The 18,098-nt window shown below is 43.0% G+C and overlaps 1 protein-coding gene across 4 annotated transcripts in view; it reads right to left on the bottom strand.

The window, feature by feature from the left end:
• Positions 1-18,098, bottom strand: part of SMURF1 (SMAD specific E3 ubiquitin protein ligase 1) — a 42,651-nt gene that overhangs the window by 8,289 nt on the left and 16,264 nt on the right. For 2 of the 4 annotated variants that reach the window (XM_052679670.1, XM_052679671.1), the window contains exons 2-13: positions 9,709-9,747; positions 8,941-9,049; positions 8,201-8,334; positions 8,016-8,081; positions 7,156-7,231; positions 6,585-6,838; positions 5,707-5,791; positions 3,363-3,509; positions 2,130-2,334; positions 1,324-1,427; positions 895-1,009; positions 53-231 (exon numbers count right to left, since the gene is read on the bottom strand). In XM_052679670.1, the coding sequence (XP_052535630.1) occupies positions 53-231; positions 895-1,009; positions 1,324-1,427; positions 2,130-2,334; positions 3,363-3,509; positions 5,707-5,791; positions 6,585-6,838; positions 7,156-7,231; positions 8,016-8,081; positions 8,201-8,334; positions 8,941-9,049; positions 9,709-9,747 (1,513 nt within the window). The remainder of the gene's footprint in view (positions 1-52; positions 232-894; positions 1,010-1,323; positions 1,428-2,129; positions 2,335-3,362; positions 3,510-5,706; positions 5,792-6,584; positions 6,839-7,155; positions 7,232-8,015; positions 8,082-8,200; positions 8,335-8,940; positions 9,050-9,708; positions 9,748-18,098) is intronic. The other 2 variants (XM_052679672.1, XM_052679673.1) reach the window with 1 other exon arrangement.

The raw sequence follows: 18,098 nt of genomic DNA, 5'->3' as shown, positions 1-18,098 counted from the left end.
TGTAAAGCACGATCTTCTCCACAGCAAGACAACTTACAAATACAGTACTTACAGAATCCAGACTAAACTTTTGTGCAGTTCTGGGTCAACAGATTCCAGATCAGAGAGCTGAATGGGTTTCCCCAGGAGCTGTTTATAAAAGGGCACCGTGAACCCCCCATTGATATAGTGTCCATGGAACACAGCCAAACCCATTATCCGACCAACAAAATGGAAATAAGACAAGTGGTCCTGCAGAGAGAGGAGAACATCAGGCAGCACAAAGGCATTCTAACACTGACATCTGGTGGCCATTTCAGTATAAGTCATCTGCAGCCCTCTGGGCAAAAGGAACCACAATTTTTTCCTCATAACATAACCGAGAAGCATTTAATGATTAAACATATCAAACAAGTCTCTGCACTTTACCTAATAAATTATGTACAAGTGCTTTAGACCTTGCAAACAGAACTGCTGCTCCTTTTAGGGCTTACATCAATACAAGGCCTCCAATAGTGAGGAAGAAAACACCCAAACGACACAGGAGCTGATTGAGAAAGGGAAAGCAAGGCTTACAAGCCCCTGCAGTCACAGAGACCATGCAGTGTCTGCACCATCACCTGTAGTTAAAATGAAGAGTACTTTTACCTATCCCAGAATCAACATGCACCCCTGCCAGCACCAAGGAGTCTCAAATGACAGCCAAAAGATTTCAGGTACTTATCAAAAGAGAACTCTTCTCTCACGTTACTTCTGTGCAAACCCTGCTCCTCTGTACCATAACAACACAAGACTTGCTAACATGTTTTTACCCCACGTCACTGTATGTTCTCATCATGAAAAAAACAGCTGCAGTGATCAGCTGCAGGAGACAAGCTCTTGAAGTACACATATTGCTCAGAAGTCAATACTTACAGGGTTAATAGAGGAATCTGGATTGATTTGCAGCATGTAAATATTATCTGTAGAGTACTGGAAGAGTCCATAGTATGGATTCAACATTTCATGGCACAGTAAATACAACCATTCTCTGCCAAGAAAAAGTGTTATTTTAGAAGAAAGCAACTTGCATTTAAACTTCAGACAACACAGTTATTGTGAACCATTAACACAGTTATCAGCTTCCTAGCTTGGTTTTGGTTTATAAGTAGTGAAGAAATTACCATGAATTAACATAGCTAGTAAGCCATGAGACAATGCCATCTCATTCCTCACCCATTCCCTAAACACTGTCACAGACATATTTAAACAAATCAAGTCTGAGCAAGACTCACTGAAAAACACACACACACAAAGAAACACCAATTTCACAGCTACAAAGTGTCAGAAAAACTGAAATCCCACCTTGCTACTCCTCCATAATCCAGGCCTTCCTCGCCTCGAAATTTTACCATAAGCCTCTTTTTCAAATCCTTTGGCCTCATCTTCATTATCTGACGGTAGGATTCCTGTACACGTGTACACATATATTTATAGGTTGGGGTTTTTTTTTAACAGATTAGACATTTCATTTCTTTTCTATAATTAGCTCTAAGAAGCTCTAAGAATTAGTGTAACACAGATTTTTTACTCAGCTACAGAAAGCATTCTGCTAAAGAGCTAATCTAAAGCACATTTCAATGACAGCACTAATATTTGTTGGTGTAAAGTCCACAAAAAGCTTAATTCCCTTTTGCTACAAAGGTACTTAAAAAATAATCCAATCTAAGAATAGAAGAATGGCCAATTAGAGTTACCTCTTGCACACTACATACACAGTGGTAATAGCAAGCAGATGCCATTCCTTTCCAACTGCTTTCAGCAGTTTTCAACTGCTGTATTTTCTAAACGAAAAAGAATGCTCAAATTTGTCAGCAAAATCCATGTGAAGTTTACATAATCTAGCTTTGCTCATGTAAGGTGAAAGACTTTCAGCAACTAAACATTTGCATTGGCAAAAGAACCCCAAACTACTCAGAATCTCTTCTTACCAATGTCCACGTTAAAACACGAAACTAAAAGAATGCTTTTTCTTTAATTTAGAGTTCTGATAATCCATGTGATACCGCTGGATTCACCAGTTCTCTCATTAAACAGACTTGATGTAAGACCAGTTTCATTAAACTTGAGTAAGAGAAGCTGATATTAGTAGTACAGAGCCCATCACATACCTCAAATATTTCCTCTCTGGATACCTCAATGCGGCAGTGACCTGCCTGTGGCTGCTGAAGGGAGAGCTCATGTCTGAGAACTTTCAGCTTTTGCACCAAGTCTCTTTCATATCTCTGTGCAGGCAACTCTTCACCCTCTTCCACTGACCCCTCGTTTGGAGCTGGCAGAGGCTGCTGGCTGGGCTCTTTTAGCTGGCATTGATGACTTTGAAAGGAAAGCAAAATATTCATTCTAGAAGCATTACAACAAGGAAGATGTAAAAACAATAAAACTTTCTGGTGCTTCTCCCATACATCTTGAAGAGCATGAAAAGATCTCTAATGAAGCAACAGCTTTATAAATGGAACCATCTAACAACTGCAGTGATTTTTTTTTCCAGCTCCACCCAAAGCAGGGATAACAGTAGAACAGAACTGCCTCTACAGTTATTGGACGAGATATTTGTACGTGTCCCACATAGATGAAGCTTCAAACATCCTCACTGGTCATGCCTTTATTTGGGCTGAGGATCCATTTTATTTTTTAGGTAAGAGATTCTGCAGTAGGTTTCAAGCACAGCCAAATTGGATCCAAGGCAAATTCTGAACTCAGGCACGATGCACACAATGAGGCTTCTTCCAGGGTCAGTTCTGTAACAGTGCAGCTGCTTTTGCATGATGCAGAGCTTGAATTGATTACATCCTGCTAAACCTGAGCTGGCTGTGCACAGCACCAGGCGACCTGACTCCAGTTGGCTTTATATTCCTGTTGTCTGGAGCTCAAGGGAGCACAAAGCCAGCTCATGTCCACCACAGAACTGAACTGCTAAGCCAGAGAGACATGAGTGGAGTGCTGTGGAACTGCCTGGCAGATCCTCCACCCCACACCTCAGCATTTCTAGCACTGCCTATTTTCTCCAACACAACTTGGTGCACTTTTATCAAACCAACTTAAAAGATCAGCATTGTGCAGAAATATGCAAGCCCTCCCTGGGGACTGCAAAGCATAATAAAAGCAGTTTTGTAGAGACTTTGCATGAAGTTTAGACAAAGCTGGGGCTGACAACTAACATTCAGACCCTGATTAGACCCACACAGAAATCCACCTCCTTGCCTATCTGTTGCCTAATATCATTACACACTGATTTTTTTTTCAGTCCCTCATGACTCCCAGACTGTAGTTAAAACTGTACAAAAATAAATGGTCTAAGAATCCAAACTTTAGATGAATTATTTATCCTGCAAGCTTCTTACTTCATGATGTGATGTAGTCGTGGATCTGTGAATTGTGTGGTTCTGTTGTTATGATCTACAAAATATATTCTTCCTGAAACCGTACTCCTGACTTCCCAACCTGGAGGCAGAGGTCCCAGCTCATCGCAATTCACACTGTTAAGGTCTCTGAGGAGGAAAGCAAACAAAGTTAAAGCGCTGCCGAACGGAAGGTGGAAACAATTACATACAGGGCATGGAGAGGGGGAGTGAAGTTGGCTCTCAGAGATTCCAGGCTACGAAGAAGCACACGATAGCTACTTTAATGTTGCCTTTTTAGAATCCTCCATCTAAGCAGTGCAGCTTTGTAAGCTGTCCTTGGAAGTAACAAAGCCACGCGGCTTAAAAGTAACCTCAACATGCAACATCATCATTTAGGCAGAGCTGCAAAAGGAGAGGAAGATCTTCCTTGTAGCAAAAAAATTCACAGAAAAAAAAGAGAAATCCTATTAACATTAATGCCTGCCGTGCGCAGGAAACCTACAAATGAAAGGCCTCCAAAGCAACCACTGCCTCCAAATAAGCAGGGGGTTAAGAAGCCGAGGCAGCCAACACTAAGATCACCTAAAAAGACAAATTCACCTCTTTAATTAGCAAGGTTAGAAACTTCAGCATGAGAAATCGCTCCCAGGAAGGCTTCACTGACCGTTGGTCCCTGTCATTCCTGACAGCTTCAAGGTGCCGTTCTTTGTCAGCGCTGCTAAAGGCAGTCACTCACCTCCAGGTACACAATAGCAGTGAAATCCAACACTCAGCATGTATTTACAACTCGAGAATTTAAAATGCTTTAGAGCTACCAACCCGTGCAGTAAAATACCACAGTGGCAAGAAAAAGCAGGAGGGGAATCTGGAGACTTGTTTTGGCAGAAATGCTGTGCAGGGAGGGATTCTCTGGACAGCTGAGGTGAGTTCATCTATTATGCAGGGTTGAAGACATCACTGTAGATTTCCTTACCTAAATCTAACAACCCAACCTCAGCATAAGGGTATGAGAGGCTTTACAAAAGGTGGAACAATTTGTACATCAAAGGCTTCATTACTGTCAAGGGATGGCATAAGCCAGCATGGGGTACACAGGGAGACAGACCAGCCTTTGTTAGGCTCCTTGAAAGAAGATTATAGCTGTAGCCATTTGTTTCAGTCAGCTGTGCATCTGAAAGTGCTTTAAGATTTGATTACATCAAGTTTTAACCTACATCTGTGCTAAACGCCAAGGTTACATTTTTGCACTGTAACTTGGTGGTAAAGCAAAGCCATCTCCACTTCTTAAGAGGAACGTGTCCACTTACATTGCTGGTAAAAAAAATCTGGCTCAGATCTGCAGCAAAAAGAAGCAGTAGCTTTCATTAAGTAAATCAGGATCACTTGAAGAAGAAATAAGGCTTTGGGCATCCAAGCCAGACTTGAGTGACATGAAGAATGAGTATTGTCATTTCCTCTTCCAACAACACCAGCTAATCTAACATCAGCTATTTTATCTCTCTCTAAACCTCATTTTTTCATATCCTCCCATATCCTGTGGCTATATCAACACTTTTGCTTACACTACTGCATATAATATTTCTAATATCCTGTATCACACTGGTCTATCACACAATGAACACAGCAGCTGAAGAGTTACAAACGCCGTGCTTTACCACAGAATTGGGTGTGCAGTGAAACAGCCCAGATTCAGAGCTCCTCAAGGAAGACAGACAGACCTTAGTCACAAAGACCTGGATTAAGTGCAGGTTAAGTTTTAAAGAGGCTTTTCTAAATTAATCATGTGGAGGATCCGTATTTCCTAGCTGCAAATCATTGGTCTGAAGCATAAAAACCCCAACACTACTTCAAGTTTAAAGATAACAAGTAATCTCTCTGCTTGGGTTGTACAAGAATGGGCGCTACTACAGCAGAAATTACTAATCCAATACACAAAAAGCAGTCACTTTTTTATGTCATTTGTAGTCCAAACTGGTTTTAAACAAAAAATATTTGATTCAGAAATCCAACTTCACAAAACCAATAATGAAGTCACCTTGACATTTTTGGAAGGGTTTGTCAAGTGGTTTCCTGAAGGACTACACACTTTTCTTTGCTTGTTTCACATGATCCACTGGTAGGTAATTCACCCTTTCAAAAAGTCATATTGAATGTATGGCAAAAAGCTAACTGGAGAGATCCAAAATCACCCTCTGCTCATGTCTCTCCTTTAAGTTTAGAAAGTCCACTTCATAATTATCATTCTTAAAGATTTCACAGATTTTTGCTCTAAAAGACCCAGCTTACATCTGTACATGCACAGAATCCCCCCCATGGTCCCGAGTTTGTCACTAGAAATACATACCTTGGTATCCTAGGGTCATGCCAGGTGCTAACTCCAGTCTGCGTGTGCAAAAAATAAACCTGTCCCTGTACCGTTGTTCTTTGTTCTGTGAAGATGGATGGAAGATTATGGTAAGGCACAGCTCTAAAAAAAACCAACCTGAATAAACAGTTTGTTTGAAGCCATTAGAGCACATTGCCTTTCTGTCAGAGCTAGGAGACAGTATTTGAGCCACCCCACCTGATCTCTTGCAGCACGGACTGCTTTGCTCTTAAACACAGTCCTCACAAGTTTACTTGACTGCAGTTCAGCAATCCTTTTCAAACTCAAAAATCCAGCATGTCTCAGTTTGTATTTTTATTTTTAGATCTTGAGACATCTCAAACCCCCAAACTGGATTTCTTTCCTCCTAGATTTGGCGTGCTCTTTTCCAAGCTTTAAATTCTCCTTAATCTTATCCTTCCTAATCTTCTGTACTACTGGCTTCTTTGCTTTTATATTTTCCTGATCTTTTCTCAAATGTGGGCTCAAACCTACACGATACGCCAAGGGGGAAGGAAAAAATAGCATTACTGCTCTAGTTTAAAGAGCTCTTTACATTCGTTTCTCCCTAGATACAATGCCAAGATTAGCAGTGAATTTTCTGTAACAGCATCACACCACAACCTCATGTTTAATTTACCATCAACCCCTCAGTGTATCCTGGAGTAGACAACTGCTAATTAGACAATCTCAAACTTGCAGCTGCACTGCTCAGTTCCTTTTCCAAAATGCAGACCATCAGATGCTCACGGATACTGCACGTCCTAACAGGTAAACCACATCAGGATGGTAAAATGGGAGAATGTCCTCTGAAGCCTTTTGAAAACTTAAATGGAATGGTTCTGGAAAATTCTTACCATAGCCTTCAGGTAGGTCAGGAGACTGGTGACCATGAGGTCTGTTCTGAGGTGTCTGTACATGACCTCTGACTTCAGGAGTCCGAAGGCGCTGTGCCTGAAGCCTCTGATCTTGACTGGGAGACTCTACAAAGCGACAATTGCCTCCACCTGCAGCCCCTGTAGTGTCTGTGTAGGGTGCTGGTTCTTCCATAAAACAGCTCAGTGGCCTCCCTGGTCCAGAATCTTCATAAACCGTTCTGAAAATGGGGAAACTTCAAGATTTTCCATCACAGAAGTGAATGCAGAAACAAATGTCTTTCTCTCTCTCCCTTTCTCTCTCCGTTACTTCAAGTCATTTCCAACCCAAGATATGCCATTTCCTTACACCAAATTTCTTAGCCGAACAGAAGTGCCAGAAGCACAGGTAACAAGAACTATCAAGTCCTTGTCAGTTCAGCTGATTTTCTTTGAGCTACATTCAGCTACAGCTTTACTACCTGTTAGGTATTCCCAGAGAAGTTAACAGTCATTATATTCTTCCCACATATAAACCTGTTTTCTGAGGAAATGTAAAGAAAGGAATCCTTACCCTTCATTCTCCAAAAGCCCTCTGCAGTCTACCACAGAACCTCCGGTGCCTATTCTGTCCCGTGTCTGTAAACTGACTGAAATAAAAACCAAAGGCAAGTTCATAATTGTTCCCTAAACAACAACAACAAACCAGACAACCCACATTTACACAGGGTAAAACACTGCAGAACACTAAAACTATACTGCACACATGAGAGCACATCCCTCGCCCCAGCTCCCCCCACAACCCTGACACATTACTGACTTTTTAAATAGGGTGGAAAGACATGAGAGGCATCACATCATCAAAACTGAAGCTGATTCTGTTCCTGTGAATATCAAATATCAGGCCCCACATCTGCATTTCATGGGGAAGGTGAGCTGGGAGGAAATTGCTCACCACTAGATGTCATCATTACGGTGAGAATTCTGATTTTGCTGAACATATTGATGTACGGCTATTGAAAAGCTTGGGCTCAGGGCAGGGCAGGGGGAGGATGGCATTGAAACAGCAATTTGCAGAATTTCTTTTACCTTCTTTAGGTCCCTCCTATCCAGGTGATGTCCCTTTTGCCTGTCATCTTGGTCCAAAAGCTATTAGTTTTACAGTAACATTTCACCCTTCCAGAGCTGCAATAGGAACCTTGCCAAATGCACTCCCTCCTCTTAATATTGTTTGCCATTATTAAATAAGAGCAAATCAACTCGTTTGCAGGAGTGCAACAGAACAATTGCTGTTATGTAACCTAATCCCATTAAAACCTGAAGAAACAACACAGAAAAGGCTCTGAAGCAGTAACCACGGGTGTCTTTTTCAATTCATCATTTGCCCTGATGGTGTATTTAAGAAGATAAATGTTTAACTAAGAGTATTCTTACCCACTATTTGGCCTCGCACAGCATCAGTATCCGTGGGATTTAGTTTGCATAGATCCAAACGCTGGTCTGCAAACAAGAATTGCAAACATCAACAAAACACGGAGGGGCTGGGAGAGAACACTACTCACTACTCAGACACGAGGCACTGAAGGTTCCTGACTGTGCCAGGCAGGAGCTGCTCTTACATCCGGTGTCTTTTAGCCTGCTGATGGCATTGGAGAGGAGTCGCACACACCCCAGGAAGCCAGCTCCCTGTTTCTTGTGGATTTTTTTATGGTTCCATACACTGATGGTTATGGAATCTGTCTTCCCAACATATCTACAAAAAATACATATCAGAAGAGTCATTTCAGAAGAAAATACCACCTCACTCCACAGCATTTCTGTGCTACAAATTCTGATACACTGGAGTACGTTGGTCACGCTCCTTTATTATAAACACAGAAGTGCTTAAGCCTGGAATGGTGTTATTAATGAGTTACTGCACGTTACATAGCACATTTAATTGATATTGCTGCAGCACAAATTAACCACAGGCAGCCCCATTAAAACCTCAGCATCAAACTAATTGATGTAGAAAACTTTCTTAAAATTTATATTTGTAATATTTTGAAGACAATGAATCACTGCCAGGACAATCTGTTCTAAAAGCTGAACTGCTCACTCCACGCCGTGGTGCTCTGTACCTAACATACACACACCTCCAAATTCAAACACCTACAGGCAACAGAAGCAAACCTTTACTAGCAGGCAGTTTTCTGTCATTGCAAAATCAGTCCTCCTCAGCAAACATGATTCTTCTTGGTAACACATGATGAAGCACCAGTGGCAATTCTTCCCTTTCATCTATCAGATAAATGCCTGCAATACATATATATATCTATACACACACACGAGTTTACTTATGACCTAATGAACAACTCACAGATCATAATGCTGGTTCCATTTGGGGTCCAATGTGTTCTTCACAGTGTCAGTTGAGTGGCACTGACCTGACCCATCAACAACTATTTTTGCAAACGGGTCAGGAAGTCCTGTGGAAGGGAAAAGGGGCTGTTACACTTCGTGCTTTTCGTTTTGTTTCTGCCCAGATAATGATATCATGAAGTCCTGCACGTTTTCTCCCCTCAAGAAAGGAAAGGTGCCATCATCCCCAAACTGAAAATAGAGAAAGCAGTTCCTATTTAAAGAACGAGGTACTTCTGCCCTACATGTTTGTATCTGCCATAAATAGTAAAACTATTTAGGAAACAGGCAAAACGTGCTTAATTTAACAGTGCTTAAATGCTATAAGCATACTGGAAAGTAGGCATTTTTATTCAATCCTTAACATAACATTGAGACTGCAGCTCTGGGATACTTTTCTTGCACCCATGGCATGTTTTGCAAATACTTCCACAAGAGATGGATGCTACTGGTAAACCACAGGAAGAAGTGCAAGTAGCAACCTGCTTGCAGTGTCATTGGCCAGACTTTCAACAAGAATCTGAGATCCTTGGTCTTTCCAACACTGGAGCCTGCATCACCCAAATACAGTTCAGGGCAACGTGTGTTTGTGTAGTAATGCAATGCTACTGCAAGCATGAACCACAGAACAAATCACATCCAAAAATGAGCCAGGACAGTAAAGCACAGTCTAGAGATAAACCTCATTAAGCAAGAGCAGAAGGTTATACAATTAAGGCATACTTACTGAAGAAATCTTTCTTTGCAAGATTCTTGGCACATAATACTGCAAAACAAAATATCACAGTAAGAAATCTTCAGAACAAATAAAGCCTTGCAGCAATCACACCCCTTACAATACTACCTGGTCTTAATTCCTGTAAGAAACCCAAATGTTAAACACGAGCATCGTTTTCTTTATCTGTGATTGGAAATGCACTTTGCTGCTTTGTTCCGTTGTTGCAAAGTATGGATTTATTGCACGTCTCTTTGTGCCAAAGCCTCCTTGTTTTCTATGCTACATGCTTATGTGCTTCAACAAGATTTTGCTGCACTTGTTTCACTCATCTTACAATGCAGGTTTTGAACCAAGAATGGTTCAGGGCTCCTGGAGGTGACCTCGGCACCAGGTCCTAGCAGACACTGTGCAGCCTCCTTGGAGGCGCTGCTCCAACAGCCTCAACACCTCGCCAAAACAGAAAGGTTTGGAGATGAACACGACTTCACCGAGGAGAAAATAGAAATACTGAGGGAAAAGACAGCATCAAGAATTTTTCCTTTGCAAGGGCCACAACTGAGACATCATTTCCCTCTCTCCAATTCCACTCAATAACAGAGAGGTTAAGGCAAAAATGAGATCAAGAAACTTGCACCAATCTCCATTTCTACTTGATCTATTACCAGCTACAAGCCTAAATTCTGCTGTTTAGCAAGGGCTGCTCAGCACAGCCTCAATAATTCAAGTAGCTCAGTATCCATTAAACTCTTAGGTCAGAAAAAGTAACTACAGAGCCAAACATGAGAGCTCTGACTCGCCCAGCACCGGGAGAAAAAAAGAACCAAGAAAAGTATTTATAAGACTGAGCCTTTGAGGGAGCCTCTTCCCCACCAAGTTCTATCCTTCAGCACGAGGATGAACGCTCACAGATAACTCAAGATGGTCTTTTCCCCCGGCACAGATGCCTCTCATCTGCCAGGCCCTGCACTTCCAGCAGCCCCAGCAGCATTTGCACACAGTAGCTCTATGCTGGGTGCAGTGAAGATGTGCATAAATATATATTTCTTTTGCACTTCCACTGGAATTCCACAGCAACGGCCCATCAGCTGAAACATCCCGCAGAAAAAGGACTGCCTCATCTCACACGACAAGCCAACAGCCCAGAGCCATCCCAGCTTAACACAGATGTACACAGAAAAAAAAAATACACAAATCCTTCCGTTTTATTAATAATTAAAGCAGCCACTGCATGCAACTATTTTTAGAATGGATTAAAAATGATGTGCTTCTGAGATTGGTAAACTGCATGTTCAGAGAAAGCTCCTCTTGGGCATTTTAAGAGCTGACCAAAAAGGAGAAGTCTGCAGGACCGTGGCAATTCGGTTTGAAATAGAACAGGGTGACAGAATCAGCTGCTGCTGCTCTATGGAAGCACAACAGGGCAAAGCTTAATTTCCTCCTCCCAGCCAGGAAACAGAACCAGCAGAGCAGGCAATGAGTACAGGCAGAACCAGAACCAGAACGTTCCAGCACTCGCCAAAACGAATTTTGAAGTTCCTCTGAGTGGTGGAGCTTTTTCTTTTTTAAATCAAATAAACTCATCCCACTTTCCTTCCCCATTCGAAGAACACGTTATTAAGTTGGACAAGTACTCCTTCTGTAACAATCTGCATATTCTCTGGCTCTACAATTATCACATTTCTTTTACATTTCAGGTGTGCTTTCTAGAGCTCACCAGCAGCCGCAGCTTCTAAAGCTGTTACCAAAGAATTCTATTTTTCAGTTCATTCTTTTCTTTCTGCCACAGGCTTTCAGTCTATAGCAGAGGAGCATGGTTGCCAATTTGCCAGTTGCAGCCTGTGAAACCCTCAATTTTAGGTTGCAGAAAAGCATGATTCTTTCTAGTAAGAACACTGGCATAACAGCTAGAGGCAGACAAACTTCTGTGGAGCAACCTGTAGGAACAGGCTGCCCGAGAGGGACCTCTGGCTTTGCTCCACTATTTGCATATGAAACTCACTAAGAAAAATATTTTCAAGTGCCCTATCACTTCGAGGGGATACATTTCTAAATTCCAGTAAAGCAAAAAGTGACAAAAGTCAGCACTGGGATGCTTGGACATGAAACCACATCAGCAGTGGGCACACAGCACCCCCAGATCCGTAAAGCCATGCCCAATTTGCTTCTCAAATGTCCAGCCTCCAACAGGACCTCAGTGAATCTGCTCTGGGATCTGGCTGCTGCCACCTCAGACTGAAAGCCCTGAACTCAGCTGGATCTACCTACAAAAGCTTAAGAAGTTACTGAAGTTACCCCTGCATGGAGGTTGCTGCCCGGATGAGGCGCAGGGAAAGGGATGGATGCTGATCTGCAAACCGGCCACTCTGCTCAGGCTTTGCACAAAACCCAGCATCCAGCCTTTGCAAAATGCTTTTCCTTTCTTTCAAACGAGGCTTATGGCCCATCAGCAGGAGAAATCTGCTCACATTTGTTGCAGAGTTACAGAAGGCACTAATTCTCCTGTCTCGGACATTTACATTCTGCCTTCTGAAAGCCAACCGACTTGTTCCAGCTTGACACACTATTTGTTTATGCTGCACTCCGGATTGCTATGCAGCACTCAAGAACTTCTTTTTATACTGTAGATCCCAAGGAACACTGAAGCAATGTCTTCACATCCCTATTATAATATTTATAAAGGGATGGGAATGTTTTTTTAAGCACCTGACATTACTGAGATAATTTCAAAGGCCAAATTAGCCAGCTGGGTGAAGCATTAATGTGAAAGCATATTTGGCAGAGGGTGAAGAAAGGATGAGGCTTAGACAAAGTCAGGATTCACCCTGCGGATTCAGCGCAGCCCGGGGGAGGCGAGCAGTTCCGTGCCAGCCCCCGGCTGTTCGCCCGCTCCCAGAGCAGAAGTGAATCATCTGTAGGAGCTGCAGCAGGTGTAGGAAGGGAAGCACGGCACGGCTCTGCTGCCTGCACAGAGCCAGGCTGAGCATTGCATCAGAAAGCTGCTGCTTCACCAGCGAGCGGCCTCTGGAGCGTGACTGGCCTTCCTGGGGAGGAGGAGAGCCCGGGTGAGGAACAATTAAACCTCCCCAGGTAAACAGAGCTGCCTACAAATGTGCTCAGGTGCCAAGTTCCTCCTTCACACTGGGCTCCTGGGATAGCTGCTGGGCTGCAGGGAGGCCTTTCACTCTGCTGTTTCTCTGCATCGCCAGTGCATTCGCTCACACCTAACATAACATTCCCTCAGCACAGCGCTATGCTGCTATCGTTGTTTTCAGGTAGGTGAGTTTTGCAGCACGCAAAGATTCAGCAGATGCCTGAATGCAAAGCAGCATCTGCGTTAGGGACTGCAATAACTCACACTTTGCTCCGTGCTCTGAGTGAAAGGTAAGCACCTCCTTGCTGAAATGAAGGACTTTTACATGTGGCTACGATCTGAGCCAGCAGCATTCAGCTGAGCACTCCAGTTAGACTGGGAGACAAGGCCACCCAGCAGCACGGCCACGTCTTCCTTGGGAAAGGGGGAAGGTCGTGCTGAGGGATGCTGGCAAACAAACCTCTCAGCCATCTCTGGCCTTCCCTTTGATATTCCAGGTTAATCATTTGTGCTTGTGCAAACACGCTGCTGGATTCCAGGATATACTCATTTTACTTTCTGACAGAAGGTAAACACAAGGCCAGCAGGCTAATGACGTAAAAAGGACTTCACTTAGTATTTACTTCTGAGCAGACCATCTTTAATCATGGAGATACACAGCATAAGCATTACGAGCACTGCAAGTTGTCGGACTCTTCCATCCTGAAAATGTCTGCAGAAGACAGCACAGAAAAATAATGGGCTTCAAGTGTAGAAAATCTTCCACAAACAAAGACTCACACAAAAAAGAAAAAGCACAAGCATCAGCTATTTACCACATGCTGCTCTAACAGCCCAAAGCACCACAGCCCACAGTTAAAACCTTTGCTGGCCCTGTGATGGGAAATCACTTCCCGTCCCAATGCTTCTACACAACTTGTGTGCAAAGTGCTGAGAAATGCCCCCAGCCACCCCCCCAGAGCCCTGAAGCAGGACTCTGCTTATCGCCCCTCTTCTATGTGCACATAACCTTAAATGAGACTTTGCTGTAGATCAAACGTTTGTTTTCATTTCTACCACCAGGCAACCCGTGAAGGTTTTTAAGTGCTTTGTTTTTTTAAGGCTGACAATCATTTATGTTTGATAGGGCACAAGAGCAAGTTGAATGGAAAAGGAAAGGTGGGTAAAGGCAGCGAGTGTCAAAATGTGGCTTCTCTGCAGCAAATCACATCACTGAACTGAAAGGTACCGTTTTATTCACAAATCGAAGCTTAAGCTGTCACCACAAAGGCCATGGTTTCTATTCTAGTCCTTTTCTTGTTTGCTTTAAGAATACTTGTAGTCTTCCCCTGTCTGCTTCAGACTGCAATGCATAAATCTACAGACTGCTTTAGCTTTACAGTAAGTGAATCACTGCAGTGCTTAATGCAGAAAAGAAACCAAACTGAGTCTTACTTCTGCCAAAGAAACCAATTCTCCGTACAGAACTAATTTCACACGTGCAGCCACTGATGTGCACACTGAGTGACCTTCATGAATGCTCTCAGCACCACGGTGCCAACCAGACCTGCAGTCCTCTACAAACCAGCCCCAACCCTCAGACTTTGGGGCTGCCACACATCACACCCTGGCATTTGAAGACTGCCCGTACTGAAGCTGGAACCAAACCTAACTGCCAGATTAAAGCAATGCTTCATTAGAAAACCCCAGTTCTCAAAGAGTTGCTGGATTTGATGCACGAAGCCTTTTTGTGGCCCTTTTGTGTAGGCTGCAGTGAGAATCAAAGCCTCTTTTCAAGGCATGCTTTCCTCGTGGGCTGGAACTTGGCTTCATGCAGCCAGTTGCAAACACTAGACAACTTTGAAGAGCTCTTCAAAAAACCACACACCCAGAAAAAGCCATTTTTATTAGTCCATTAACATGTCATTAAAGTATCCACTTTGCCAAGAATCAGATTTCCATCCTACCTAAGCATAAAAATGTCATGCATGAGAGAGAGCCCTCGCAGCACAAACAACAGCAAGTTGACAAAAGCCAACAGTTTCATCTCCAAGATTCCTAAAACTTACTCAAACTGAAAAAATCCTCCTGGGCACTGACTGGCTGCAGGTCTTCACATCCTGCATGTATACAGCAGCAGGTCTGATTAACCCTCCATAAAGTGAATCACTCAAAAATCAGTGCAGGACTATTGGAAGAACAAACACCACTCATTTCCAGTTGGCTGAGACTGCGTGCAACACGACCAGTAAAGCAAGTTTTAGAGTGAACCGAGATACAAACCTTGGAGAAACACTAAGAGTTATGGAATTAGCTGGAGAACTTTGCAGGGATTAAATGAAGAGATCAATAGGAAGCTGAATTAATGCCGATGCTGAATCAGAGAAAGGCACACAAATTAGACAAGTAGAAATAAGCATATCCAATTATCTCTCATACTAACTCTTCTTTCTCTTCTTTCCTCTTTGTTCACCCATAACAAATGCCTGATACAAAGGCTAACTCCCAGATTACATTTTTCATTAAATCCTATTATTGCATCAGTTTTCTTGTAAGACTGCTATGCCTCCCTCCAGTGCAGGCCAAGAACTTTCTCATACTCTCTCTGCAATCTCCTATTGATACTCAGTTTCTACTCAGATGTAAAACCCAAGTAACCCCAACCACCGCAGTGTTTGTTACTGCTGTCCTCAGCCAGCCCCAGATCTGAAACAGAGGTCACCCAAAGAATTTCTTCAGCCCTTATACAATGGGGCAAACTCCAGCTACAGTGAACTCCCACCTCTCACTCAAACTAGTTCCAGGGCCTTTTTGTTGCTGCTGTAGAGGGCAAACCTGTCAAAGTGACTTCACCACCTTCAGCTTACCATTTCCCTTGCCTCTACAACGATTTCTTAGTTGTAGGGAACACAACCAGGAACACTGGGGCAAGAACACAGCAATTCTGCCATCAAGAAGCACCCTTGCAGCACGAGCCTCCTTCACACCCTTGGACCTTTTCCTTGCAGACCATCTGGCACCACATTCAGAACACAACCACGTTCTTTGCAAACTCAAGTAAGAGCTAAGTTAGCTACTGCTATCCCCATTTCACAGCAGCTGGAAGGCTCGTTCTCAAAGAGAGCCATTCTCAAAAAACACTCAATTGACCACCCTTTAACCAGAGAAAACATTCACAGAACATGAAGTTATATATAACCACCCTATGGTTTTTAAAACTCAGTCCTCTGCCGCCAACACTCATCAAACTCAGTCAAGTTCTGCTTTGCTGGAGCGTCCACAAACGGTCTCCCAGCTCCCTGAAAACAGTCCATATGCTCAGGCTTCAGCTACAGTGTCAGCTTCTGCATACACTTGAGAGAAACAGAAGTACCTGGAAAGAACAAAAAATTCCTGTTAAAATATCACTAATTTGCCCCGAGATCAGAATACTGTTCTGCCTCATAGCTGACAGCTAACTAAAACAATCAGAATGACAAGATTCATACTGGAACCAAACCCAGCATTTTACATTTACTCCACACTTGATTGTGCAAGCTGCAGTTATTGGGAACAACACAGTTCTGCATTTCTTCCCTTCCACATCTCGTGTCTCCAACCACACGTACTTGAATAATTTCTGTTTTCAAGCAAAGAGCATTTATCAAGACAGGCTTATCTGCACAGCTTGCACATACTTGTGCTCGCATTTTGAAACAGACACCAACATGCATTGTGCAAGAGCACTGCTCTGAAGTTGAAGGCTTGCCACAAAGCTATGTGGCTCCATTTTCTTAAATTACATTTAAATAAAAACTGTGCTGAAGTCTTAATACTTCACTTTTATAGTTACCCAAGTGCTGAAAAAGCATCTGGAAAAAAATTCCTAAAGCATGAAAAACATGTTCCTCCACCCACATGCGCTCATAACTCAGATTCCAAACTGAATTTTACTAAGATGGCCAAAAATATTTTGCACTTTTAACACTTGGAGCTTTCAAAGCACCTTTTTCAAAGCACACAAGTACCCACGAGAACGGAACGCTCAAGCCATGCTGCTCACAACAGGTGGAGCTGAGGACCGAGCTCAAAGCAGCCCTGATCCCGGGACCTCAGTAAACAACAGGTCTGTCCTGGAAAGGCTGGCCAAGTCTTCACAAATACAGAATTGTTCCTCTGGAAAGCACCGGGTGAACAGCAATGAATTATGAATCAAATTCAAGAGAAAAGCCAACAAGCACTCTAGAAATGAGTCCGAAACTATGCTGGTTTTCACTACTGCCTGGGCAGAAACGACCTTCCAACTCCTTCATGAGAACGAGAGCCCTTTGCAGCGCATCCTACGGCTAAGTCATCATTTAATTTAGGTGTGTTTAATTTAATTTCTCTGATCTCCACTTTCCTAAGTTAAATGTATGAAGTGTTAAGCACTGCATTTTCATTATCAAACAGAAGCTCACAAAGATTCGCCCTTGCAGTTGATCACTTGCTTATTAATTCAGTACATGAAAGTCTTTTCCAATAAACATTCTGTGCGCTATAAAACACAGAAATTTAGATCCCCCCTCTTCCCAGACATTCTCTGTGGGGCTACCCACACCATTAGCCCAGCTATGTTGTTTATAAGCAGTTTGTGAGACTCCACTTATGAGCACGTTTATATACGATTAGCAGCTTTTTTCCTCCCACAAAACACCATCCAATTAATGGACTTGGAGTTTTTACAAGACATGCATTTCCTAAGTCCGATAGGAAAAGCAGCACAACTGCTCTCTGCTGCTTTATTAAGGAGGGAAAAGCAGAAAACAAAGGACCAAAACCAGAAGTAATATGTTTGAGGATGTCTACCACGTGTCTAAAACGAGCCAAGGGAGCAAGCAACGGCACCAATTCAAACAGCCCCGGCCTTGGGGTCCTGTCTGTGGTGCAAAACCCTGCTGGAATAATGATAGGCACCAAACCCTGGGTCAGCTGCTACACCTGAGGCTATGGGGAACAGTGATGGCTGTATTTTGCAGCCCAGCATCACCTCCAGCTCTCTGCTCACTCGCTGGCCTGCTTCAAACCATCTTCCTGCAGTGCAGGAGGAAGAAGAAAGTTTGCCCTTCTACTGCAGAACCTGTGTCAGCAGGAAGCACCGTGCTGGAGGTCTACAGCCACGTGTCGCTTCAATGGGAACACTGAACTTCTAACCTAAAACACATTTTCTGTCTCCAGAAAGCAGTTGGTATTTATAGTCCCTCATACACAGGTAGCATCAAGACTTGAACGTAACAGTTTGAACATAAAACACTATTCTGTGGGAGGAGAAATGAATGCAATTTCACGCGTACTTAATCTCAATTTGAAA

This window comes from Tympanuchus pallidicinctus, unplaced genomic scaffold (genome assembly GCF_026119805.1).
Source record: "Tympanuchus pallidicinctus isolate F22 unplaced genomic scaffold, pur_lepc_1.0 scaffold18, whole genome shotgun sequence".
NCBI lineage: Eukaryota > Metazoa > Chordata > Aves > Galliformes > Phasianidae > Tympanuchus > Tympanuchus pallidicinctus.
Note: the sequence above shows the minus strand (reverse complement) of the source record. Positions and strands in the feature narration are given on the sequence as shown.